This window comes from Cydia amplana, chromosome 11 (genome assembly GCF_948474715.1).
Source record: "Cydia amplana chromosome 11, ilCydAmpl1.1, whole genome shotgun sequence".
Classification (NCBI taxonomy): Eukaryota; Metazoa; Arthropoda; class Insecta; order Lepidoptera; family Tortricidae; genus Cydia; species Cydia amplana.
The window spans coordinates 8,516,487-8,544,310 of NC_086079.1; the positions used below are offsets into that span (position 1 = coordinate 8,516,487).

General features: G+C 45.1%; 1 protein-coding gene across 3 annotated transcripts in view; it reads left to right on the forward strand.

Annotated features, from left to right (window-relative positions):
- Positions 1-884: 884 nt before the first annotated feature.
- Positions 885-27,824, forward strand: part of LOC134651904 (nuclear pore complex protein Nup160 homolog) — a 32,865-nt gene continuing 5,925 nt past the window's right edge. The window contains exons 1-25 of one of the 3 annotated variants that reach the window (XM_063507007.1): positions 885-1,089; positions 1,231-1,336; positions 1,415-1,631; positions 2,081-2,186; positions 2,767-2,962; positions 3,241-3,410; positions 4,611-4,774; positions 5,097-5,190; positions 7,039-7,190; positions 8,179-8,318; positions 8,862-8,943; positions 9,109-9,232; positions 10,810-11,018; positions 11,977-12,103; positions 12,218-12,314; positions 14,565-14,705; positions 15,946-16,161; positions 16,968-17,086; positions 17,838-18,010; positions 18,470-18,565; positions 19,595-19,727; positions 20,677-20,838; positions 21,599-21,759; positions 24,096-24,177; positions 24,852-24,985. In XM_063507007.1, the coding sequence (XP_063363077.1) occupies positions 996-1,089; positions 1,231-1,336; positions 1,415-1,631; positions 2,081-2,186; positions 2,767-2,962; positions 3,241-3,410; positions 4,611-4,774; positions 5,097-5,190; positions 7,039-7,190; positions 8,179-8,318; positions 8,862-8,943; positions 9,109-9,232; positions 10,810-11,018; positions 11,977-12,103; positions 12,218-12,314; positions 14,565-14,705; positions 15,946-16,161; positions 16,968-17,086; positions 17,838-18,010; positions 18,470-18,565; positions 19,595-19,727; positions 20,677-20,838; positions 21,599-21,759; positions 24,096-24,177; positions 24,852-24,985 (3,495 nt within the window). In that variant the 5' untranslated portion in view covers positions 885-995. Of the gene's footprint in view, positions 1,090-1,208; positions 1,337-1,414; positions 1,632-2,080; positions 2,187-2,766; positions 2,963-3,240; positions 3,411-4,610; positions 4,775-5,075; positions 5,191-7,038; positions 7,191-8,178; positions 8,319-8,861; positions 8,944-9,108; positions 9,233-9,414; positions 9,539-10,809; positions 11,019-11,976; positions 12,104-12,217; positions 12,315-14,564; positions 14,706-15,945; positions 16,162-16,967; positions 17,087-17,837; positions 18,011-18,469; positions 18,566-19,594; positions 19,728-20,676; positions 20,839-21,598; positions 23,130-24,095; positions 24,178-24,851; positions 24,986-27,824 lie in introns of those variants that run through there. The other 2 variants (XR_010097141.1, XR_010097142.1) reach the window with 2 other exon arrangements.

Below are 27,824 nucleotides of genomic sequence, written 5' to 3' on the forward strand. Positions count from 1 at the left end.
GGTCATACACAATGTATGGACTGACGTTTATCTGACATGGCTATTTTTACGTTACGCATACATTTGACGTTCCCCTCCCCCGCAAAAATCGGCAGACTGTTTTGTACAGAAAATTACAGACAGTGCGTCTCCGTTTGATTATATCCTCCAAGGTATGTGCGTGAATCGCGGGCAAAGCCGTGAACGCGAGTGTGGAGTCGATTCGCTGTCTGCGAAATTCACAGACAAGACATCCTCTAGACTGAGCATAGTAGCGCTACCCCCTCTGCCACAAATATACGGTAGTTTTACTCCATCTTCGAGTCAAAAGTGTCTTTGTGTGACGTCCGTGTCTTTGAACGGACCAATCACGGCACGGGACTCGCTCACCTCGTATTTTTGGCAGCATCGGTTTCATGAAATAATTGCTCTAAACTCCGTCTAGAGGATTCCTAGTCTATGGCGAAAATCGACTCCAACGTGCTCCACACTCGCGTTTGCGACTTCGCGCCGCAATTTGCTCACGAGTCTGGAGGGGGGCTTAATAGCTATAACACACTACCAGACCGTTCAAGGTCACGGTTGACCGAAACGTAGTGATTATATTCTCTTTGGTTGACCGCACCTATAAGTGAGAGCGAGAAGGAGATATCTGTTTCTTGCTCTTATGGGTTTCACGCACCAGGGTCGCGTGCAGTGCGGTAGTGTGTTATCACTTTATGTTTAAAGCCCCCTCCACACTCGTAATCGCGGCTTCGCCCGCGATTCACGCACATAGTTTGGAGGGGGCTTAAAAAGATATGAAGCATGTTTAAGCTCATGCTTAAACCGCCATTTTCAAAAGGAAATATAAAAACAAGCTGTCAGTCCATTTGTCATTTTCAGAGTGTCAGTTGACTCAGTGGTGTACCCGCCGTTGCAGTTTCATAAAATAACCTAAATCTTTTCATTTCCTATATCGTTTAAAATAAATTAATTCTAAAATTTCTTAACGGGTTTCTGTGTTTACTTGAAAAATGGAGTTTGTGGATGCGGTGCCGATAACTTTCAAAGAAATTACCCCGACTAGCAACGTACCTGAGAAATGGAAGGAAGTTATTCTAAACACAGGCAAGTAATTTGTTTGTTTACTTGTATTACTATATTTTCCTGTCACTATACTGCTTCTTATTACCGTTAGGATGCTTTTGTAAAGTATAGGTTTCTCGATTTGCAAAGTTTCAATTTATCCATAATAACACTTTGTTTTAGGAGGCACACACAGCACATTACAAGACATCAAGCTGCCTCAGAGAGCTGGAGGATATTGGTATAAGGATTCAAAGAAGGCCAACACTAGAAATCGTTTTATATACTGGTATGTAGTTAAACAATACATGACAAAGTTTGCATTATTGTAAATGAAAGAAGTTAAAAATATAACTAATTTTTTTAGGCAAACTACATCAGACGCTATTGAGCTATCAGAGGCCTCGCTAGATGTGAACCTAACTAGCAGTAACCTACGATGCAAAGTGGCTCCGGGAACACCACCCCTCAGCGGGATGTCTGTTTATGAGAGGACATCTTCCCAGGACATTGTTATCTTAGCTGCAACTGTATCATCAGTCCATAGACTCATATTTCCACATCCAGAGAGTATTGATAAAAAGGTACCTGTGATATTTGAATTTTATTTGTTTATATTTACCTCAAATCATAAGTTTTGTTTTTACAAATTATAATTACTCTATTTTTTTTAGTTTAACAAAGTAAGTATACTTATTGTATTATATAGACATAAACAGTTTTGTTTCTATATTTACAAAATTCATTAACTTATTTTGTCATGTTAATAGTCACTACATAGTATAAAACAAAGTCGCTTTCCTGTCTGTCTGTCTGTATGCTTAGATCTTTAAAACTACGCAACGGATTTTGATGCGTTTTTTTAATAGATAGAGTGATTCAAGAGGAAGGTTTATTTATAATTTGTTAACCCGTGTGAAGCCAGGGCGGGTCGCTAGTTGGTTATAAATTAAATAATAATATGAAGCTGTTTTATAGATATGTACTCCATTACTGAAATGTTTTCCATCCCAACTAATTGTTTTTGTTCCAGTCCACCTTTGGTTCTATGAGCAGCTCTACCCCTTCAATATTCCATGACACTGGCGCCATCAATAATCCTAATAATTATCACATTCTTAATCAGTATTCTAATCCAAGTAAGTTTTTAAAGTTAAATTTTATTAATGCTAATTACAAAATGAGGTTTAACATCTAGCATCACATAATTCTAATAAGCAGGTTGCATTTATTCCGTTCTGTTTTATTTTTTAAACAGAACAAATTTTATTTTATTTTCTAATACTTGAAATTTAATTGAAATTCCACTGCCAATATTTCTTGTATGGTGGGTCACTAGTGGGTAAGACATTTAGGGGCATACCATGGCTTTAATATCTGTAGAATACCATAGGCTATGTCAATCTTTAAAATATTCAGCAAAATGTGTTCTATGATAATAAACATTAGCCGGTTCCACACAGAGCGAGCATACGAGGCACGTCTACACAGGCTGTTTTGTGTGCGAGACAACTTCCTGCCGTGTGGACCCAGCTATTGTTGTTCTTTTTTTGTAGACTTTTCAGCATCGTTTTATTCTATTTTATAAAACTTTACACATAAGATGACTGTATTGCACAAATAATTTATGTGGTAAGCAGATCACAGTTGTATCTGCATAACATCAAGTTTCTTTCCTGTTTGTCTTTGACATGAGATCTGATTAATGTATGCTTGCAGCAACTGGGGTGGCTCATACTTGCGCATCCCTCCTCCTTGACAATGGTGAAGCGGTATTTGCTCTTGCATTTGGCTATGGCGGGGAAGGTGGCTTGTTACTAGTCAAGCTGCCTGTTGCTGGGTCAGCTGTAACTACGTTATTGAAGAGAGAGTCTACAGTGCCGAGATTTTTGTCTGGCATCACTGGAGCACTTAGGTATGCTATTACTTTTGAAGCAACTAAAGAAGTAGCACATAAAAAAAAGAAAATCACAATTTTTTTTAAAGAATTTAGCTCCCTTTATTGAGGGATAGAGGGTGGTTTAGAGGATGGTTGTATAACCACCACCATTTTCCATCACTACCTATTTTCTTACAATCCTTTAGGATTTCATACTTTTTCCTTAAGTTCAATATATTGTTGTCTCCTAATATTCATTTTAACTTATAGCAAGTGTTTAAAGACCAACATTTTAACTTTATTTTACTTTTCAGAGGAAAAAATGTAGACAGCATAGAGACATATGGCGTAGTGCTCACCCACGGCCTGGCCATAGCGATATGCGGCGACGCGTGCCTCCGCGCGTGGGCTATCAACGATGGCGGGGCACCTTGCGTGGTCACCCCGCCGCTGTCGCAGACCGTCGTGCGGCCCAAACCGCCCCGTGAGTACACTGACATTGTACAGTAGTAGCGGGTATTCGCTTTTTTTAAATATTGAGCAATTTGAGCACTTTCGGAAGATCATAGGATAGTTTTGGTCATCATCATCATCCCAAGCAGACAAAGTCGCGGGCGTAAGTACGTACGTAAGTGATTTAAAAAAAAAAATTCCGACCTCGTTATTTACAAAAAATGTGTTAGCACTATAGGGAACAAAAAACGTATTAGACACTCATAGCAAATATTATATGAAGCAAACTGAATATTAATGAACTGGTCACTTAGTAAAAAAAAGCGGCCAAGTGCGAGTCGGACTCGCCCATGAAGGGTTCCGTATTTAGGCGATTTATGACGTATAAAAAAAAAAACTACTTACTAGATCTCGCTCAAACTAATTTTCGGTGGAAGTTTACATGGTAATCTACATAATATGTTTTTTTTAGTTTTATCATTCTCTTATTTTAGAAGTTACAGGGGGGGGGACACACATTTTACCACTTTGGAAGTGTCTCTCGCGCAAACTATTCAGTTTAGAAAAAAATGATATTAGAAACCTCAATATCATTTTTGAAGACCTATCCATAGATACCCCACACGTATGGGTTTGATGAAAAAAAAATTTTTGAGTTTCAGTTCGAAGTATGGGGAACCCCAAAAATTTATTGTTTTTTTTCTATTTTTGTGTGAAAATCTTAATGCGGTTCACAGAATACATCTACTTACCAAGTTTCAACAGTATAGTTCGTATAGTTTCGGAGAAAAGTGGCTGTGACATACGGACGGACAGACAGACGGACAGACAGACAGACAGACAGACAGACATGACGAATCTATAAGGCTTCCGTTTTTTGCCATTTGGCTACGGAACCCTAAAAACACACGAGCTCTTTAGTGGTATTCATAAATCATAATCTAAAGAATTATTGTAGGTAATATCCACTTCATGCAGAAAATAAATGTTTTTTATGCAGTGTGCAAAGAACACGCACACACACACACCTACTTTTTCGATTATTTCTCTGTTTCCGCTACCCAAAGGTTGTCTGGAAGAGATCGCTCTTTAGCTATAAGACCGCCTGTTGTCTGCCTTTATATTTAATCAATTGTTCTTTTCTTTTGTATCTTTTTACTGAGGTGTGCCAATAAAGAGTATTCTATCTATATATCTATCTAACAATATTACGAAGTTCTTTAATTTTCAGCACACGGTCATATGCTACAAAAGACCACCGGGCCAAACGGAGACGTGACACTAGTCGCGTATCTCTCGTTCCCCAACGAGTGCGAATTCGTCGTCATGAAGATGCTGGACGCTGGCGCGGGCGCCGTCAAGTTCTCACACGTTTGTCTCATCTTTGGACCACAGGTGAGATGCAAATACCAACCTTGTGGTAATAGTATTAAAGTGTTTTTTCAATATCATTTGGGATCACACAATATTATAAAATCATGACTTCAGAATTTTCTTGATGAGAATTGAATGTTTTCTGCCCTAGTAGCACGGTCGCATTTTTATCGTTTGTCACCATGCCTGTCACGTTCTAACAAGTATGTAAGTGCGAAAGTGGCGGGCATAGTGATAGTCGATAAAAATGGAACCGTGCTGAGCCCGCTGGTGAGATGGCTCCTTTTAGCGGGGCAGAACTATCTCCATAGTTTAACATTAGAAATATTATCCTGTGTTCCAGCTGGATCTTCTGGATTATACAATAGGGTACGGAGATGGCAGTGACGTCATTTGGGCCCTGTGGAGTCAACCTGATGGAGAAACTATCATAACAAGTAAGGAACATTGGGATTTTATCACAAACTAGCGAACCGCCCTGGCTTCGCACGGGTTAACAAATTATACATAAACCTTCCTCTTGAATCATTCTATCTATTAAAAAAAACAGTATCAAAATCCGTTGCGTAGTTTTAAAGATCTAAGCATACATACAGACAGACAGACAGCGGGAAGCGACTTTGTTTTATGGGCGTTTTTTTTTTTGTTGTCCCCTACACTTTTTTTTCTGGGATTTTTTATGTTATTTCTACTCAGAATCACGAGCTCTTTCTATCCTAATAGGATAAAAAAGTGTCCTAAGGTTTTTATTTCCATTAGGTCACCATTTTTAGGGTTCCGTAGCCAAATGGCAAAAAACGGAACCCTTATAGATTCGTCATGTCTGTCTGTCTGTCTGTCTGTCCGTCTGTCCGTCTGTCCGTCTGTCCGTCTGTCTGTCCGTCCGTATGTCACAGCCACTTTTCTCCGAAACTATAAGAACTATACTGTTGAAACTTGGTAAGTAGATGTATTCTGTGAACCGCATTAAGATTTTCACACAAAAATAGAAAAAAAACAATAAATTATTGGGGTTCCCCATACTTTGAACTGAAACTCAAAAATTTTTTTTTCATTAAACCCATACGTGTGGGGTATCTATGGATAGGTCTTCAAAAATGATATTGAGGTTTCTAATATCATTTTTTTCTAAACTGAATAGTTTGCGCGAGAGACACTTCCAAAGTGGTAAAATGTGTGTCCCCCCCCCGTAACTTCTAAAATAAGAGAATGATAAAACTAAAAAAAATATATAATGTACATTACCATGTAAACTTCCACCGAAAATTGGTTTGAACGAGATCTAGTAAGTAGTTTTTTTTTATACGTCTTAAATCGCCTAAATACGGAACCCTTCATGGGCGAGTCCGACTCGCACTTGGCCGCTTTTTCATAGACTTTGTATGGCGGTCGCGGAATGGAAAGATCGAAAAATTTATGGAAATTTTGGGACACTTTCTTTCTCCTATTAGGATAGAAATAGCTCGTGATTCTGAGTAGAAATAACATAAAAAATCCCAAATTCGAAAAAAAAAGTGTAGGGGACAACAAAAAAAAAACGCCCTTGTAGTGATTATTTATTTCGTGTAGGGATTTGTACTCCATTGTTTGATGATACGGATTGCAAATTCTACTCGCTTGTCAAGGTCTCGTGAGATGAGTTAAGTCTGCACACCTACAGTGCATACTTTCTTCCTATGTATGCCAATGGTTGACTAGTACAGGGTGGCCAACTTAGAGGTATACAACTTTTTTTTGTCGCCATTTTATTTTGGCGGTAAATATGACAGTTATTGCATGAAAATTAGTTTGTGTAGATACGGCAAATTTATTATGGAGCGTTTTACGATGGAACAACGTGTTTTAATCATTAAAAACAATAGAAACATCAAAAATAACGTTTCCTGGTCGATTAATTTTGAGAAACGGTGACATTGACTGGTCCCCAAGATCGCCTGATTTAACAGCTCCTGACTTTTTTCTATGGGGCTATCTAAAGGGACGTGTCTATGCTAATAGGCCAACGAACCTTCAGCAATTAAAACAAAATATTCGAAACACTGTCGCTGAGATAACGCCAGAAATGTGTGAAAAAGTGATGAAAAACGCGATGAAAAGGGTTCGCATCTGCCATGCTGCTAGAGGTGGACATTTGTCTGACATTATTTTCCATGTGTAATTGCTGACCCTACATATTATATCTAACAAGGAATACTTAATATTTTTTATGTTTTATAGAATAAAATTTCAAAAATAAAGTGTATACCTCTTATTTGGCCACCCTGTATATGAATATGTTGACACAGGCAGCACCCTGAGCGCGGAGGTGTCATGGCGCATGGTGGCGCCCCGGGAGCCGCCGCCGCCGCTGCCCGCGCTGTCTTCTCACCAGCAGTACCGCGAGCGGCTGCTCACGCCGGGCCTGTTCCCGCCGCAGGTGGTGCGGAAGGCTCTAGCCGTGAGTACCGGTTACATCACACACACAATGATTTATAACTCAAGATAGGTTATAGGCGTTCCAAAATTGAAGCGCTTAACTTGTGACAAATTGGACAAGTTGCCTTTAGACGCGGCTGGACAAGCGATAAATGTGGACGTGTTAACGAGCTCCCGCACACTGAAAGAGAAAGAGACGACCTTATGTTTAACAACGAGTGTGACAAAGATGGATGGAATGAGAAAATTAATCAAAAATAACAGATTTCTTCGTAGGCACAGAAATAAATATGGAAGTGTTTTTTTGTGCTCCTCAAGTATGAGTATAACCTATCTATGGTTATATAATATCATTGCACACACACAGATCGATCCAGACGAATATCCGATCGTCGAAAGGGATGATGACACATGTTGAATTTTATATAACAAAATCTAGTAAAATAGCAAATAAGCAATTTATCACAATATTGTAATATATATGGAAATAATACAAAAATACAGCACCTGAAAGTTTCAAAATTAAAGTTTTTTTTTTAACTTTCAAAAACGAAACAAGTAAGAATACCATTCGATTCCTCACATTTTATCCAAAAAAAGATTGTATAGCAATTATATACATAAACGCAATATTTCACTGTCAAAAATGCAATTTTCTTGTTTTGTTCATACTTCAAGATGCGCTCTCAGTGACCTTGACGTCACGTTCACATAGCGATTTGTTAGGGGCGTTTTGTTGGGGCTTTGACTATCATCTCTGACTTTTGTATTGCTTTAATGCAATGGGTCCCATAGAGACATTTGATCCTAAAAACAAACCTGATCGATTGATACCATAAATGAAAATTTGTCATCTAGCCTATTGTCTTGTGAGAGTTGTGAGCGGCTTGCCCACGGTAAACGCTACGTCCAGCGCTGATAACGATTTCTTTGGTCACGTATAGCAACCAACTTCCTTTGGGAAATTGCCCTTGCTAAACGTGATCATAATGTCTTTTCGTTTCCCGTAGATCTACCGGCGAACATGGGGCAGCAGCGAATCGGCGAGCGAGGGCGACCTGAGCGAGTCGGCCATGAACGCGGTGCAGACGCGCCTGCGGCACCTCACCGCCCGCGCCGCCTCGCCCGACCACTCGCACTTGATGCACAAGTAACTACCACGCTATTAGCGACGCTCGTGTAGTAAACGAGTCAGTTGACTTTCCATCCGAGCGGATTGGATCTGCTTACCTTATCTTCATCTTCCTCGCTTTGTCCCGGCATTTTGCCACGACTCATGTGAGCCTGAGGTCAGCTTGGCAACTAATCTCAAGAATTGAGGTAGGCACGAGTTTTTACGAAAGCGACTGCCATCTGACCTTCCAACCCATAGGGGAAACTAGGGCTGATTGGGATTAGTCCGGTTTCCTCACGATGTTTTCCTTCACCGAAAAGCGACTGGTAAATATCAAATGATATTTCGTACATAAGTTTCGAAAAACTCATTGGTACCAGCCGCGGTTTGAACCCACGACCTCCGGATTGCAAGCCGCACGCTCGTACCGCTAGGCCACCAACGCTTCTGGATTGGATTGGATCTGCTTACCTCACAGCAGTGAACTACGTAGAAGTGAACATTAATCGTCTGCTTCTATATAACACATGTAACAGTTATACTAGCTATCTTGGTTGTAATTAGACATTTCTTGTTCAGATGCTGGTCGGATTTGTATAGCTGGTGTATGCAGTACATGGAGGGTCTACAAAAGCCTTTGGGGTTAATGGTTGCTAAATCGGTAAGCACAATTTATCTAGTTACTAATTTTGTTGTACGTCCTCACTACCAGCATGTTGCATTAGAAACCCTTTTACAGTCATTATAAAAATGTTTTCTGTTGTATAAGAATAAAAAAATATGTATTTAAAAAAAAAGTATAGATCAATGTATTCTCTTAATACAGAGCAGTGACGTGGACAGCGGATGGTGGTGCGGCGTAGTGGGGCGTGCGGGCATCTCCCTCGTGCGCGAACTGGAGCCGCTCGAGCGTATGATGTTGTCGCCAGATGTCGCCGCGCTCGACTCAGGTCAGTGACAACAGTTGATACAAATGTAGAGCTATGACGTGGATAGCGGATGGTGGTGCGGCGTAGTGGGGCGTGCGGGCATCTCCCTCGTGCGCGAACTGGAGCCGCTCGAACGTATGATGTTGTCGCCAGATGTCGCCGCGCTCGACTCAGGTCAGTGACAACAGTTGATACAAATGCAGAGCTGTGACGTGGATAGCGGATGGTGGTGCGGCGTAGTGGGGCGTGCGGGCATCTCCCTCGTGCGCGAACTGGAGCCGCTCGAGCGTATGATGTTGTCGCCAGATGTCGCCGCGCTCGAGTCAGGTCAGTGACAATAGTTGATTAGAGTTTACAAATGTAGAGCTGTGACGTGGATAGCGGATACATACACTCTCTCACAGATAGGATAGATCAGATATTGTTTTTTAATGATCTTAATCGAAGTTGTTTGTTGTGATGACTAGTAGGCGTATGGAGCAAGCGTCAGTTGGCTACGTGATAAAATAAACCACCTTACGATTTGAAAAGGGCAGACAATCGTTTTCATTCTGTCACATAGACACGTACGACCATCGGCTCGATGTTTGTATGGCTTAATGCAAGCCCAAAACGCAGTTTTTGGTATAGAAACTTAAAAATATGCGCCTAAAATGAACTTATAAAGTCAGTAAATATAATGTGAGCCTATATGCCGTCCCACTGCTGGGCACAGGCCTCCTCTCATGCGCGAGAGGGCTTGAGCTATAAGTCCCCACGCTAGCCCAATGCGGATTGGGGACTTCACATACACCTTTGAATTCCTTCGCAGATGTATGCAGGTTTCCTCACGATGTTTTCCTTCACCGAAAAGCTAGTGGTAAATATCAAATGATATTTCGTACATAAGTTCCGAAAACCCATTGGTACGAGCCAGGATTTGAACCCGCGACCTCCAGATTGAAAGTCGGACGTCATATCCATTCGGCCACCACCGCTTTTTAGCAGGCAGTAAAAAGCGGCCAAGTGCGAGTCGGACTCGCCCATGAAGGGTTCCGTATTTAGGCGATTTATGACGTATTAAAAAAAAACTACTTGCTAGATCTCGTTCAAACCAATTTTCGGTGGAAGTTTACATGGTAATGTACATCATATATTTTTTTTTAGTTTTATCATTCTCTTATTTTAGAAGTTACAGGGGGGGGGACACACATTTTACCACTTTGGAAGTGTCTCTCGCGCAAACTATTCAGTTTAGAAAAAAATGATATTAGAAACCTCAATATCATTTTTGAAGACCTATCCATAGATACCCCACACGTATGGGTTTGATGAAAAAAAAAATTTTGGGTTTCAGTTCGAAGTATGGGGAACCCCAAAAATTTATTGTTTTTTTTTCTATTTTTGTGTGAAAATCTTAATGCGGTTCACAGAATACATCTACTTACCAAGTTTCAACAGTATAGTTCTTATAGTTTCGGAGAAAAGTGGCTGTGACATACACGGACAGACGGACAGACAGACAGACATGACGAATCTATAAGGGTTCCGTTTTTTGCCATTTGGCTACGGAACCCTAAAAACCAGCTTTATTTATATTTAGCATGAATGTTGTCCAGGACTGGGTGGTGCGGGCGAGCTGAGCGCGGACGCGGTGCGCGTGGTGGCGGCGGGCGCGCTGTGGGAGCGCGCCGCGTCGGGCGCCGGCGCCGCCGAGCTGGAGCGGCGGCTGTTCGCGTGCGCCGCGCCGCAGCACCGCCTGCTGCCGCGCCTGCTGCACCTGCTGCTCGCGCCGCCCGACCGGCCCGACCCCGACTCCGCGTTACCGGTAACCACAGACAATCCAACCTCTAGACATACCATAGTCGCGCTGCCCCCTCTGCCACACATACGGTAGCGTTACTCCATCTTCGAGTCAATCCCGCGCCGTGATTGGGCCGTGTTTTTGAACGGACCAATCACGGCACGGGATTCGCTCACCTCGTCCCCCCGCACCCCCGTATTTTTGGCAGCATCGGTTTCATAAAAGAATTGGCCTAAGCTCAGTCTAGAGGTTGGATTGTCAGTGCCGGTAACTGGCCCCGGACACTGTGTAGTCGCAGCCGGACACCGGATTTGAGATCACTTTTCTAACGAAAATTTTCATAATTATGAAATCAACGTCACATAGTACCCTAGAACAGAAAAGGCCTCATGCATGAAGTTTATATTTGAACGAAATATTTTTTATTACGATGTTTGTTACTGTTATATCATGTTACAAATTACATTTCCGTCATTAAATTATCATTTAATTGCCTAAAATAATAAATAAAAAGTACAAAAATTTGCCCACGTGAAGCTAGTGAGCTAAACGCAACGCCATTGGTCGAAACGTCACGTGACGTCACTCGTTTCAACAAATTGTTTAGACCAACCAAAAGTGAAAGGGATGGCATTATTATCTGAGTAGCAAACGGCATACGTCAGTTGCATGCAAAAGAGCCGCGTGACGTCACCACGCGCGTCGAATTCGCGCAAAAATGATGAGCGTTTCAACCGCTCAAAAATGTTCTACATTTTAAATAATTTTTAATAAAATAATGGGAAGGTTTATAAAAGTATTTTAATTTTTTCCAGTTTTGAAACGATATATATAATGATTTAAAAAAATAAAAAATGTCATGCATGAAGCTAATTACTTATCCCTCTGAGTTTCTAACTTTTCAAAAGTGATACGTGTATAAACATGACTGTTAACTGTCAACTAGCAGCAAATGTGACTTACGGAGTTATTTATATTTCAGACATTGGCGCCGAGCCAAATAGACGAACTGGAAGCAGTCCTGGAACCCATCAAAGACTTGCAGAATGCCGTCTTGGAACTAAACGACGCCCTGAGACTGGATGTACCCGACATAGATACATCAAAATGTAAGTTAAACCGGAGTAAATGCATTTAGAACCATTATGAATTCTTCGAAATCTAACTGAGAGTGTACTTGTTTTCTAAACTAAGTAACATTTTTGTAATTTGTTATTTTTTAGGCGAAGACGAAGACCTAAGAGAATACGACAGTTTATTTGCCAGCGACCTTGGCGTTTCAATCTTAACAGAATCCATACGTCAGATGGCTGAAATGAGGTGACCATTAGTTTATTTATATTTCTTAGCATCTTATTCCCGTGCGGAGTATGAGAAGACTAAGCAACGCATCGTGTACGTGTATTTGGTATCGCGTGTTTTTTTCTTTAGTCTGTGTTAATCTTTATCGCTACGGTAACAAAATTACCTAATATAACTTAAATATCCTCATTACCTTCATTTAGTACCCTACTACCTGGTCTCAAAGAACTATCCAGCCAAAACTTTCACCTCTTGGGTTCCCCTATATTTCCCGATGCTGTTCCTGGAGCTTTTGAGACACGAGAACAACTTCTCTTGTTAGCAAGAGAAAGGCTTAGAAATCTCTCGGCACATGTAGCTCTGACGTTGCTAAGATCCTGCTTTGCCGTTCCCAAGATCACCTACTTCTTACGCACAGCGCCTACTTGGCTAAACCCCACACACATGGACTCCTTCGACCTGGCACTCAAAGAATCTGCTGAGTGTCTTTTAAATGTATACCTCAACTCGGACCAGTGGGACCAGGCCTCTTTACCTATACGAAACGGCGGACTGGGTATCCGGCGCTCACGAGATGTGAGCCTTCCGGCTTTTCTTGCGTCGGCGGCTGGGGTTGTGGACCTTGTCACTAATATGTTATCTTTAGATGGTGTCAAGGTCACAATACCCTATGCCGCTGATGCTCTGTCGACTTGGAAGGCTCTTAACTCTGATGCGCCGGTACCCGAAAAACCTTACCGCCAGCGTTTGTGGGACGACGTCGTGGTAAAGGGGCTACTCGATAGTCTTATTCATACCGCTGCTGGTTCTGACAGAGCCCGGCTAATCGCTGCCTCCAGGCCTGAATCTGGAGCTTGGCTACACGCTCTTCCCTCCCCAAACCTAGGCACCTTACTAGACAACGGTTCGTTGCGTGTGGCCGTTGCTCTCCGCCTAGGTTGTGATGTATGCCAACCCCACCAATGCATCTGCGGCTTCTCTGTGGAGAGCAACGGCCACCATGCCTTGAGCTGCTGTCGTTGCGCTGGGAGGTTCCCACGGCACCATGCTCTTAACGACATCGTTAGGAGAGCCTTAGTGGCAGCTAATATCCCCTGCATGCTTGAGCCGCCAGGCCTCAGCCGTTCGGACGGCAAAAGGCCTGACGGCTTGACCCTGGTGCCGTGGGAAAAGGGTAAGTGCTTGCTATGGGACGCCACGTGCGTCAGCACTTTTGCCGCCTCGCATATTAGCCGCACAATGCGGTCTGCAGGAGCGGCTGCTGAGCACGCGGCGTCCCTTAAAAAAGATAAATACTCGGCGCTGAGCGGGTATCTATTCGTTCCCCTCGCCGTGGAGACCTCAGGTTGCTGGTGCGCGGAGGGTAAGACCTTCCTCCGCGAGCTGGGTCGTCGCCTGAGTGAAAGGGGCCTTGACCCCCGCTCCGGGTTCTTCCTGATGCAAAGGATGTCCATCGCAATACAACGCGGCAACGCAGCGAGCGTGATGGGCACCTTTGCGTCAGGGACAGCCCGGGACGGGTTTTAGTAAGTATTTATTTTTTATATTTTTAGTTTGTATATTTAAGTTTTTGCAATAAATGTTCATGTGTATTTTAAATTCATTACGCGATACAGTGTGTAAGTCAAATACGGGCAATAAATTAAACCAGATATAGAATTTACCCGTCTTATCATTAATTAAGATGTTTTTTTAAGTTACACTTAATTATGACCCCGTGATTAATTTTTTCCACATGTACCGAGCAGCAAAGTACTGTAAACATTAAGAAACAGAAGATGATAATGACATTACGAGATACGAGCTTTTCATAGTAACTGCCAACAAGCGTTGACAGTTACTTTAAAAAGCTCGTATCCCGTAACGTGTGTGGTGTTATGGTGTATTACATTGCGGGCTGAATTATTTTGTATGGTTAAAATTTTCAATGCATTTCTAAGTAAAATCTATCTCAATATACTTTTTAGGTCCTATGCTAACCACCGTTTAAATATTCGCCCATATTGGATTTACACACTGTATAATCCTAATATACTCGTAACTCGTAATTTAATTGTAACTTTGCATAGGGTCTTTCGACTCATCCCGCAGTGAACGTGTTAAGTTTAATATTTGCATGATGAATTACTGATGGCTCTCAAGTAACGTATTACTAGTTAAAACCTCATGTTGAAATTGGAAATGTATATACTGATTGAACAAAACAGTTTTTTAATACCTACCGCAATATATCAAGTATTCTAATAGCTCGGATACTGTCGGAACCAGGTTACGCGTGGTTCGCGGCGCGCTAGTGGCGCTGGGCGTGGTGCGCGGCGCGGGCGGCGTGCCCGGCGCCGGCCACTGCGCCGTGCACTGGCAGGCCTACCGCGCGCTGCTGTGGCTGCGCGCCGCCACGCTGCAGCGAGGGTGAGTATAAAGCACAGAACAAGAACACACAGCACACGCACAGAAGAAGAGAATGGCGATGCAGGGTACGTGTCGCCGCGGGGTTTTGAGCAAACGCTCGCATGCTACTCACCCGCGCTGACCGAAAATGAAGTAAACATGCCTTTTTGCGCCACAATAACGTTCAGATTAAGAAGCCAGACGTCAAATCTGTCTAAAGGAGGCGTATCCATTCACCACGCACACAAGGCGCTAGCTAGTTTTTACTACCGTTGCGCGAGTGTGAGTAAATGTGGAGAGGAACGAGCGGCGACACCGGTTCCGATACTAACTGTGCGCGATAGCCATTTTAACCTCTTTAATATGTTCTGTGGTATAAAAGTTTAGCCAGGTTCAATCTTGGTCAATGACTCCCAGTTGTACACGGGAACTCCTCCCCAGGGACGCTCCCGTGTAAAAGCGTCCCCTGTACAACTGGGAGTCATTGACCAAGATTGAACCTGGCTAAACCTTTATTTAATTTAACCCTTCGTGTCTGTGGTCGTCCGTTGGCTCGTTGGGCGGACGACATCCGGAAGATTTCGGGTCACTTCTGGATGAGATTAGCTCAGGACCGGGACAAGTGGCGTACTAGAAGTGAGGCCTATGCTCAGCAGGGGGCGATAAAGAGCTATGATGAATTCTTCTGAATTCAAAATCTTCTGCGCGGATCCCCTTTTCGGTATACGAGAAGTTAACGCATTCTCTGCCGGCAACCTGCTAGGCGTAGGCTGCCGGCAATCCGTAGTCGCTTTTCGCTACATACGGTTTTTCCCATGTTATCGGCTACGCTCGTAGCGCGTAGCAAGCGCTGGCACTGTATGTGTTAGTGTAAGACCTGAGTGGACACTCGTGTTGGGCGTGCAGCGGGGCGGGGCGTGCGGCGTGCATGTTAAACAAATGCAAGCGTATAGGAGCGGCCTTAGTGCACGCTGCTCAAATCACTTGGGAGCTCGACGCCACGCTGCACGCCCCGCCGAGCGATCTGCTTCGAGCGTCCAGTCAGGCCTTACACTTAAGGCTGGCGTCTACTAGACTCGCCGAGGCGAATCGCAATAATTCGCCTCCTATATTTTCTAATGCAACTGCGTCCATTGACGAAGAGCGCGCAGTTGCATTAGAAAATATAGGAGGCGAATTATTGCGATTCGATTCGCCTCGGCGAGTCTAGTGGACGCCAGCTTACACTTAAGTGATCGTGATGTGTGGTCGTGTACGGCAGGGGCGCGGGCTCGCTGGAGCTGTTCCGGCTGAAGCTGGGCGCGCTGGGCGGCGCGGCGGTGGGGGGGGCGGGGGCGGGGGCGGCGGGCGGCGCATGCGCGGGCTACGCGGCGGGGGCGGGCGGCGCGCGCGCCCGCCGCCACCTCGCGCACGCGCGGGCCGCCACGCACTGGCACCAGGCGCTGCCGCTGCTCACATACCATCTGGCGCATCAGCTGTATCCTTTTTAACCGATTTCCAAATCTCAAAAGGAGGAGGTTATCAATTCGGTTTTATGTTTTTTTTTTTTAATGTTTGTTACTCCATATCTCCGTCATTACTCGACCGATTTCGAAAATTCTTTTTTGGTTTGTATGTATATGCATACAGATTGGTCCCGTTTTCTTCGAAACCCAGTTCTGATGATGGGATCCATGAGGAATCGAGGGAACTCCTCAAATCTTAAAGGTTTAGGTTAATGATTTTTGTGCTTTTATCAACAAATTAAGCATTTACATTCAATAAAGTGATATTTGATGTAGCAGTTCCACGCTGATGATGATCATAACGGAATTCTTCAACGACACATAGCCCGCCTTTGACGATTTGTCCTTTTCGTTATATTTGTTAGGCAAGTTAGATTTTTAGGCACATTTATGTCAATCTCAAGTTCTGAACATGGAATTCATGAGAAATCGAGGGAACTCCTCAAATCTTAAAGTATAGAAGTAGTTATAACTTATAAGTAGTTAGTATAAGTAGTTCAGTTTTTTATTTAGTAAATTAATGTTCTTGACTGAGTACAAAAACTTTCATTTGAGCTTCCGACCGACCCCAAAACGAGCCTAACTTTAGGAATCAGTCCAATTTGCTCGCTATGTTATCTCATACGCCTCGTACATACAGCCGAGGTTCGAATTCGAGCCCTCAACCTCAAATTTTATACACGCAAATCTGGCTACTAGCAACAAACCAATTTTTCATTGTAATATCTTATTCATGATGATTATAATATTTATAAGTTTCCTTAGCAAAGCTATTCAGATGGGCGGTGAGTGGAGGCTTCGAATTCGGATGGTGGCTGGCCTCCATCAACCAGCCGCGTTTGGTACAAAGCTATGTCTCGATGCTCGAGCCTTGGTGCGAGTGGAACGCTTGCTCTCGTAAGTTTAACTTACATTTCAATTAGTATTTCAGCTACAAAACTTGTTTTGATATCTCTAGGTCACAGACAAGACATCCTCCAGACTGAGCATAGTAGCGCTACCCCCTCTGCCACAAATATACGGTAGTTTTACTCCATCTTCGAGTCAAAGTGTCTTTGTGTGACGTCCGCGTCTTTGAACGGACCAATCACGGCACGGGACTCGCTCACCTCGTCCCCCGCACCCCAGTATTTTTGGCAGCATCGGTTTCATGAAATAATTGCTCTAAACTCCGTCTAGAAGATTCCTAGTCTATGCTCTAGGTGGACTAACATGGTGGACTTACCTACTATGGGTGGTTATGTCATTAAAACTACGTCTAACCAAAAAAAGTAGGGCACAGCGATAGATTATCTCGCTCGAATGTTTTACTCGGGAATTACCTCCACCTTGCAGAAGACCACAGCCATAATAGCACTGCTACTTACTCTGTAGGTATGCATAACTATGCATACATACGTAACTGCGTTCCTGATGGTGAGTAAGGTTTCCAGTGCTCCATGAATCCATACCATATCACACGTGTAACTCCGCTAGAGTTGCAAGACTTGCAAGCGCCCAGTGGTGCGATGGCTGCTTAACATTAGGCAGCCCGCACGCTTGTTTGCCACCGTCGTGGTATACCATAAAAAAAACATGGCGTCATGTTATTGTAAATCGCCCTTTATTCTGTGATTATAACCTTCATTTAACGTGATTAATTTCCCAGGCCAATTCATCCTCGGCCTGTCTCTCCTGGACCTCTCGGACGCGGAAGGCGCGTACACGGCCTTCTGTAAAGCAGCGAAGGGAGTCAGTACGGAGCCGTTCCTGCGGCAGCTGGTGGCGGCGCCCGACGCGCGCCTCACGCAGCACCAGGCGCTAGTGCTCTATTATATGAAGGTACCTTTACGAGTACCTTATAATTACTAATAACCAGTAACTCGCCCAGGGACGCCCGGATCTGGACGTCAGGGCTTCCTCAGTTTTAAGTAGGTTCTAACTAGTCTTTTATGTAACAAAAAGTCAATACGTACGCGATACAACGGCCGTCGTGAACGCTGCTCGCACTGTGAGTGCTTGAGAAAGGAGACCTAGGCTCTCCGAAACATGTCGCGCGAATCACTTAAAACAAGTGAGTCTAACCGTAAAATTATTCAATGTGAGTATGTCTCACAACAATTTTAATTCGATAATACGTACGCAGTCAAATAAATAAACAAATTTAGTACACCCCAAAACTACGTCGGACCGGTTTTAGTTTAGGCGATAAAAGTCAGAACTCCGATCCATGTTCCTTAACAGAATAGACAACTTTTTCTGCGAGTGTGTGAATTCTTAGATCTGTTTGTATTGTTTAAGGTGATCAAACTCTTCGAGATCCACGACGCAGGCGCGTGTGTGGTGCGTCTCGCGGAGACCGCCATCAGCATCGCCGACAAGAACGATCCCAATTTGGTATGTATAGGCCGCCATTTTTATCTCCTGGACCTGTATGCATAACTGTAAAATTATTATTTTTTGAACTAACCTAGACATACACCCCTGTACGAGTGCCATAGGTTTGAGAGTTACGATGCCACAGACAGACAGACATCAAACTTCCAAATAACACCTCTCTTTTTGCGTAGGGGGTTAAAAATTGAGTGTACCGATTGAAACAATCCATTATATTCAAGAATCGTCTCACGCAATCCGCGGTGCAAACTGGGCTATAACCGCGAAAATCGAAGTTCGCAAATTGCGGGCATTTTTCTTTGTCACTCTAATTACGCCTTCATTGGAGTAAAAGAGAAAGATCCCCGTAATTTGCGAATTTCGGTTTTCGCGGTAGCCCCTCTGAGTGACGGCAACCGGAGGGACGTCCCGACGGTGACAGTATTAAACGAATCGAAGCGTTGGACGCGATGCACGCCCCGCCGAATTAACACATTCACTGCCACCCAGCCAAACAAGACATCCGCGCCAGGCCACAACAAATCGTTATATAAAGCTGTAGTACCACGATACCGACTATCGGGTCGTCCGGCCTGGGAACAAAATCATAAAATACGCGATCAGGTTTTCGCCACTGAATGTGTTAAACTATCGAGATGGAAGCTGTAAGTCCGAGTCAATGATATTATATAACCATAGATAGGTTATACTGATACTTGAGGAGCACAAAAAATACTTCCATATTTATTTCTGTGCCTACGAAGAAATCTGTTATTTTTGATTAGTTTTCTCATTAAATCCATCTTTGTCACACTCGTTGTTAAACATAAGGTCTTCTCTTTCGGTGTGCGGGAGCTCGTTAGCACGTGCACATTTCTCGCTTGTCCAGCCGCGTCTGAAGGAAACTTGTCCAATTTGTCACAAGTTAAGCGCTTCAATTTTGGAACGCCTATAACCTATCTGGAGTTATAATTTTTTTTTTTTTTTTTTTTTTTTTGTCCATGTTGTTGTCCATTGGTCCGAGTTGTCAGTGTGCCCCGTTGTCCGCAGCCGATGTTCCAGTGGGTGGTGTTCAAGTGGCACCTGGCGGGCGGGCGCGTGGAGCGCGCGCTCGGCGCCGCAGCCGCCAACCCCGCGCCGCACGCGCGCGCCGCCGCCGCCGCCACGCTGCTTACTACGCTGGGTAACTACACATTTTACCGACTATGATACAGTCACTGACAATCCAACCTCTAAACTGAGCTTAGGCCAATTCTTTCATGAAACCGATGCTGCCAAAAATACGGGGGTGCGGGGGAGACGAGGTGAGCGAATCCCGTGCCGTGATTGGTCCGTTCAAAGACACGGACCAATCACGGCACGGGATTGACTCGAAGATAGAGTAACGCTACCGTATGTGTGGCAGAGGGGGTAGCGCGACTATGCTATGTCCAGACAATCCAACCTCTAGAGGTTGGATTGTCTGTGGATACAGTACATCATGTATCACGTAGGCGGTTATCACACTAGATCAGCGGTCGGCAACCCGCGGCCCGTGAACCTGTCACTTGCGGCCCGCGAGCCTCCCTGGCTATTTTGTATGTAATATTGACAAACGACAGTGTCTGATAAAGTCATAAATATTAACAAAGTGCGGCCCGCGTCAACTTCATTAACTACTATGTGGCCCTTGGCTGCTAAAAGGTTGCCGACCGCTGCACTAGATGCGATTCGCACGTCTCTCCGACCAGTGTTGGCCGAAACGTTAATGCAATTGACCATTAACCATTACAAACTGTAAACCTTCCGTTATGATTTACGGTTCAATTTGTAATGGTTAATGGTCAATTGCAATTAACGTTCGGCCAACACTGTCTTCGATGTTTGAGCGAGACAACGCTATGCACGTATTATAGCGACATCCCGCTCGTTTTGTGATGTCAATTTTACGGTCTTCACTCTCTCTCTCTACTACGGTTCCGGTGTACCAAATTGAAATTAATATTTGAAGCTAGTTATTTGTTGTGTCCCACTGCTGGGCAAACTTTTTTTAAAGCTAGTTTTTTTTACCACATCAAGGGCGATCATCGCTTTTACTTTCCCTATAACTTCGCATGTAGATGTAGCCAATACTGTTTTTTTCTGTTCATTAGCATCCCGAAAACAGCTTAGCGCCCTTGTGTCATGCGGCGCGCTAGCGGCAGAGGCGGAGCGCGCGGCGGCCGCGCGCGCCAAACTGCACGACGCGCACGGCGACAACCCCTACTACGACTTCTTATACGCCCTGCACATATCTAGGCATCATTATAGAAAAGGTTAGTAGTGTTACTTATTAGTGATGTACCGACTATGGTTTTGGCCGACTAGCCGACTAATCGGCGCTCGGATGGCCGATTAGTCGGCCGACTAGTCGGCTAGTCGGCCAAGTTCATAATCGTTACTTCCCGATAAAGATTACATTCGTATGGCAACTGTAGTAGCTTTATTCAAGTTCGGCTTGCTCCTTGCGTCGTCGCGCTTTCAATATCAACTCAAAGACGTTCTATGCTACTGCGACGATACACCCACATCATAATTACCTATACTTACATTAAATTTAATATGAACACATTTTGTACCCTAAATACGTATTTGAGTAAAATGGGCATGTCACATTTGATTAATATTGGCTTTTTATTTTATTTATGTCCTGCTTTCTGTAATTAATAATAGGCCGACTAATCGGTTTGTTTTGTCGACTAATCGGTTTGTTTTGCCGACTAATCGGTTTGTTTTGCGACTAGTCGGTACATCCCTATTACTTATTTTACAGTGTCACTGTGTGTATCTTTTACCCGACTGTAATATAGAGTGACGAGGCGGGGATTTCACCGCAAGATGGCTGTTTATTTAGTCTAGATATACATATAGCTGGTCAACCAAATCTTGTCAGTAAAAAAAGGCGCGAAATTCAAATTTTCTATGAAACGATAACCCTTCGCGCCTACATTTTTCAAATTTGCCGGCTTTTTCTACTGTCTAGATCTGGTTGACCAAGTATATGTACCTAAGTAATAATTGATTGTTATTCGACAGCCGCCTCAATAATGTACGAGCGCGCGGCCCGCTGCGCCGCGGAGCGGTCGGAGGCGGCGGACGGCGGGCGCGCGCGCTGGCTGGCGGCCGCGCTCACGTGTCTGCGGCTCGCCAAGCCCGAGCACGCCTTCCTGGCGCGACCCGCGCCGCGCGCGCTGCAGGTGTGTGTCTCTATACTGTACGGTCGGAGGCGGCGGACGGCGGGCGCGCGCGCTGGCTGGCGGCCGCGCTCACGTGTCTGCGGCTCGCCAAGCCCGAGCACGCCTTCCTGGCGCGACCCGCGCCGCGCGCGCTGCAGGTGTGTGTCTCTATACTGTACGGTCGGAGGCGGCGGACGGCGGGCGCGCGCGCTGGCTGGCGGCCGCGCTCACGTGTCTGCGGCTCGCCAAGCCCGAGCACGCCTTCCTGGCGCGACCCGCGCCGCGCGCGCTGCAGGTGTGTGTCTCTATACTGTACGGTCGGAGGCGGCGGACGGCGGGCGCGCGCGCTGGCTGGCGGCCGCGCTCACGTGTCTGCGGCTCGCCAAGCCCGAGCACGCCTTCCTGGCGCGACCCGCGCCGCGCGCGCTGCAGGTGTGTGTCTCTATACTGTACGGTCGGAGGCGGCGGACGGCGGGCGCGCGCGCTGGCTGGCGGCCGCGCTCACGTGTCTGCGGCTCGCCAAGCCCGAGCACGCCTTCCTGGCGCGACCCGCGCCGCGCGCGCTGCAGGTGTGTGTCTCTATACTGTACGGTCGGAGGCGGCGGACGGCGGGCGCGCGCGCTGGCTGGCGGCCGCGCTCACGTGTCTGCGGCTCGCCAAGCCCGAGCACGCCTTCCTGGCGCGACCCGCGCCGCGCGCGCTGCAGGTGTGTGTCTCTATACTGTACGGTCGGAGGCGGCGGACGGCGGGCGCGCGCGCTGGCTGGCGGCCGCGCTCACGTGTCTGCGGCTCGCCAAGCCCGAGCACGCCTTCCTGGCGCGACCCGCGCCGCGCGCGCTGCAGGTGTGTGTCTCTATACTGTACGGTCGGAGGCGGCGGACGGCGGGCGCGCGCGCTGGCTGGCGGCCGCGCTCACGTGTCTGCGGCTCGCCAAGCCCGAGCACGCCTTCCTGGCGCGACCCGCGCCGCGCGCGCTGCAGGTGTGTGTCTCTATACTGTACGGTCGGAGGCGGCGGACGGCGGGCGCGCGCGCTGGCTGGCGGCCGCGCTCACGTGTCTGCGGCTCGCCAAGCCCGAGCACGCCTTCCTGGCGCGACCCGCGCCGCGCGCGCTGCAGGTGTGTGTCTCTATACTGTACGGTCGGAGGCGGCGGACGGCGGGCGCGCGCGCTGGCTGGCGGCCGCGCTCACGTGTCTGCGGCTCGCCAAGCCCGAGCACGCCTTCCTGGCGCGACCCGCGCCGCGCGCGCTGCAGGTGTGTGTCTCTATACTGTACGGTCGGAGGCGGCGGACGGCGGGCGCGCGCGCTGGCTGGCGGCCGCGCTCACGTGTCTGCGGCTCGCCAAGCCCGAGCACGCCTTCCTGGCGCGACCCGCGCCGCGCGCGCTGCAGGTGTGTGTCTCTATACTGTACCTACGCTCAGAGGCGGCGGACGGCAATACAATCAAAAAAAGAATTTTCAAAATCGGTCCAGAAATGACGGAGATATGGAGTAACAAACGTTAAAAAAAAAACCGGCCAAGTGCGAGTCGGACTCGCGCACGGAGGCTTCCGCGCCATCAACAAAAAATAGTGCAAAACAAGCAAAAAAACGGTCACCCATCCAAGTACTGACCCCACCCGACGTTGCTTAACTTCGGTCAAAAATCACGTTTGTTGTATGGGAGCCCCACTTAAATCTTTATTTTATTCTGTTTTTAGTATTTGTTGTTATAGCGGCAACAGAAATATATCATCTGTGAAAATTTCAACTGTCTAACTATCACGGTTCGTGAGATATAGCCTGGTGACAGACGGACGGACGGACGTTTTTACCCTTTGGATACGGAACCCTAAAAACAGACAACCGAATTGATAACCTCCTCCTTTTGAGATTTGGAAGTCAGTTAAAAAACCGGCAAAAAGCATGTTGGGTTCCATTTGATCATCTGTCTCAATAGGCGGACTTGAAAGGGGGAGTTTTATAGATGCTAAGGACGTATCATGCGAACGGGAATATTTTCGTACCATTTTTTGCGAAAACGGCTTAACTGATCGTGATCATGTGCGGCGGACTGATAATCCGACGGACACACATGGCGAAACTATACAGATTCGGTTCCTAGTCGACTGCGGACCTTAAAAGAACCAGCTGAACCAGAAAGTTCGTTTTACCTAATCCCATAGTAGATTTATGCTCTGGTTTCCTAGGATAGCGATGCCGTCATATAGTGGCCGTCTCCATACAAATACTACGACATCCATATTTAGCCGTCATTTAGTATGGAGACGGCCGCTATATGACGGCACCGCTATGCTAGGAAAACCGATCTTTACGGATTGTATCAATGGATCTTTGCTAATACCTACCTATTCTAGGTGATCGGACCTGACGAGCTAGCAGCAGAACTCCGTGAAGAAGTGCCAGACTCCCTCGATCCCGTACAGCAGGCGTTGCTTGGTAAATATTTACTATCGCTACAATCATGTGGCGATTTAATGAACTATAAGTATGTAACAAAGGAAGATGTTAGGTAACTATTTACTACATAGTGACGATTTAAAAGTTACTTGGGATTGAAAAGCGGAATTATTTTCATACATATTAACTGGTTAAATAACTGGTATTGTAAAATACAAAAAATGTAAAATACTGGTTAAATATATGTTTTTTTTATCTACAATAGAGCGGCGCATTGTCGGTGCCGCGTTTATTATGATTTGAGTAACGCGGAAGGCGCGTCAATGTGTGTAATGTATAGTCAGCAGCAGGAATAGCTAAGGTTAGTTGGAATAAAATCGAAGCTTCATTTTGAACAACTCATCTAGTTCGCAACTCCTGCTGCTGACTATTCGAAATCAAAACACTGTGGTCCGAACGCGTCTTACTACGGACTACCGTCAACTACGCGACTATTTGTGCTGCTATTCAAAATCAAATATGGAATGTAGGTATAGAAGGTTCAAAATCCTTTGACTGTATATAAAATACGACATAGTTCTTGACTTTTAAGTATCAACCATCGGTTGTAGTTTTGTTAGGCTAGACAATGAGCTTCTGCACATTAGCACTGTAATCTATAGTGATCATAGTAGGTATTTAATCATTTAATCCCTTATTCATTCCTACTTTAGGAGGCGGAAATATCGATTTCGATGGGCTCTACCCGCATCTGAAAGACGCGAGTGCTGAAACTCTTCTGAGCGTCACCAAGCGCGCTCTTAGCACTGACCAATTCCTGCCACGATGGTTCCTGCAAGCTTACATGGTATGATATATTTTAGGCAGCGACGAAGCTCTCAGTACACAATTCGAGTTTAGTCAGTAGTTCCAAAACCGGTCCATATAAATGACACACACTGTCATTGTGACTCTGGAATGCCAGTGTCAAAAATTTGCTACTGAATTAACAACCTTTCAATTGTTAATTACAGTCCAAATTGTCTGGGACGGATACGGGACAAGGCAGTTGAGGGGTTAACCTCGGAAGGCCCACCATACCATGTTCCTATTTTTAATTTGAACCTTGTTTTATAGTAAATTGAGATGAATTTTGTTTGTTTGAGAATCTAATGAAGCAAAAGAAATTCTACTTTATTTGGTTCATGCGAGTCTCTAATTAGATTGAAACAGAGTGCATCGTAATGTACATTGGGATTTACGGTAATCTTTTTTTTCATAAATATACATTCCTGCAGCTTTGAATATTACATTTTGACCATTTGACACATCAAAATTGCATTTCGTCGGGGATAGTGCAATACCGCGTAACTAACAAAGTCGAAAGAGTTCGAAATTCAAACACCGTACAAGGAAGTTGGACCTTACTGCATTTGTAAGTTACGCGGTGTTTAATCGAGAAATCGAAATGGAATAATATTAAGTGGACTGTATGAATTTACATTATCTGACGAAAATTTCTTTGCTATCAAATATTTCAGTATATCGAATTCACGAGAAATAACAACTTAGAACAGTGCACAATCACATACCTTTACGTTAATGATGGTGAAGGTTCGCGCTGGTTCAGGCTCGCTTCCCGAGGATTCCAAGGTGGCGGACAACGTGCGAGCTCGGCTTACCGTACCTTAACCTGGAATACCTCCCTGCAAGGCCTGCCACTTATCCACGCGCACAATGCAATTGGCACTTCTCTAAATTACTCCGAAAATACAGAATCTGACCGAAAGTTGGCTTTACAATAGTTTTTTCACAATTTTAACTTGGAGCAACGTACGTTCAGTCGTCCAATTAGAAAGTTAATGGCTGCCGGAAATGGTTAGTGTAGTGGCTAACCCTACCGGATGTCAAATCTAATATCAAGTCTAATAGAGATGTCACCCAAAACCGATATTCATACGAAAGTTGAACATCCCGCTCACCTAAATATGGAATATTTACACTATAAATAACGTTGGAATGCGACAGAAAGCTTAATGCTAAAATACTATGCTAAGTGGCAATACAAGTACATGTAAGATTAATTTGAAAATGGTAAAGGACACAGCTTTACGACTGGTCTCCTGTACTGACCAGTGGCTGTCTGGACTGTGACCACTCTACACACACCGTCAACTCCAGGGTGTAGAGCAACGATGCGCCCAAGAGGCCATTTTAGAGGACTTGTCTGTTCATTGATCAAAAGAACCAAGGAACCAACGACAATATTAGTGGTTACCTTATTCCACTTCGTTCTTTGTTGCAAAGTATGGACGTACTCAGCGTGCCATCTACGCCAGAAATCTTGATGCATTTTTTGTATCATTTTCCAACGATGGCAAACACTTATTTTTTGGTCAACAAAATTTTCCTCGGGAACAATCGACAAGGGTTCCAGGGTCAAAAAATGACCTGGGGTTAGGGCCGAGAGATCACTCGGATCCGAGCTAAGAGGTGTCAATGGCCGAGAATTCAGCAAAGATTCAACCTGTGTCAGAATTGTATAAAATTCCTCAAAGGTCAATCTCTGATTACCGACAACTCTAGCGAGGTGAGTTTTGACTGAGCGAATCCCAGCTTCAGCAAGACCGTTGAAATGCGGACTACCTGGTGGGTTGAATGAAAATTTAATTTCTTGTGCATCAGCGGCACTTTTCATGAGTGAACCAAGGTAATTACTTGCTCCGACAAAATTTCGACCCTGATCCGAAACGATGTTACTGCACCGACCACGACGAGCGACAAATCGTTTGAGAACACAGAGAAAAGCTTCTGTCGACAGCTCTGAAGCAAGCTCTATATGAATAGCCTTGGTACTCGTGCAGACAAAGACACAGATGTAGCCCTTGTAAGTCCTTGCACCGCGGCCACGCCCGAAGGCGATATCGAAAGGTCCTCCATAATCGATGGCGACACTCGAAAAAGGTTTTATTTGCGAGACACGATACGAAGGCAAATTTCCCATAAGCGGCGCAGAGAAGGATTAGCGCGAAAGCATTTCACGCAACCTCCAATTACTGCCTGAATCGCCCGCTTTGGCGACAAAATCCAAAATGACTGCGTAATCAAATTTTGTAAAGTTTGGGCACCTGGATGTAAAAATCTTTTATGATATTCGTCAATTATTAAAACTGTTAGACGGTGGGAGCGGGGCAATAATATAGGATGTTTAATCGAAAATTTGATAGGAGCATTTGCCAAGCGACCGCCCACCCTGACAATACCCGCACTGTCAATAAATAATGAAAGCTTGCGCAAACATTTTGGCAATGAGTTCAAACGACCCTCCCTCAAGTGATTGATCTCTATACTGAACGAAGTGAGCTGCACATGTTTTACTAAAAACATGAGAGCTGCAGTCGTCTCAGAGGACTGTAGAGACCCGACGACCTTCTCGTCCTTAGACGACCGTAAAAACCGGAAACAGTAAGCTAACACACGCTTTAGAGTGAAAAGCGAGGAGAACCTGTTTAGGACTTCGTCAGTTAAAGTAGGGTCGCTTGTAACGACTAAACTACAAATACGTTGTTCTTCAACGACACTATCGTTGTTTGGAGTATCCAAGGACGAGCAAGGCCAATCCTTTTCCTCCTTCCATAGCCAAGACGGGCCCTTCCACCAAATATCACACTCTACCAAATCTCCGGGCAGTAATCCCCTAGATCCTA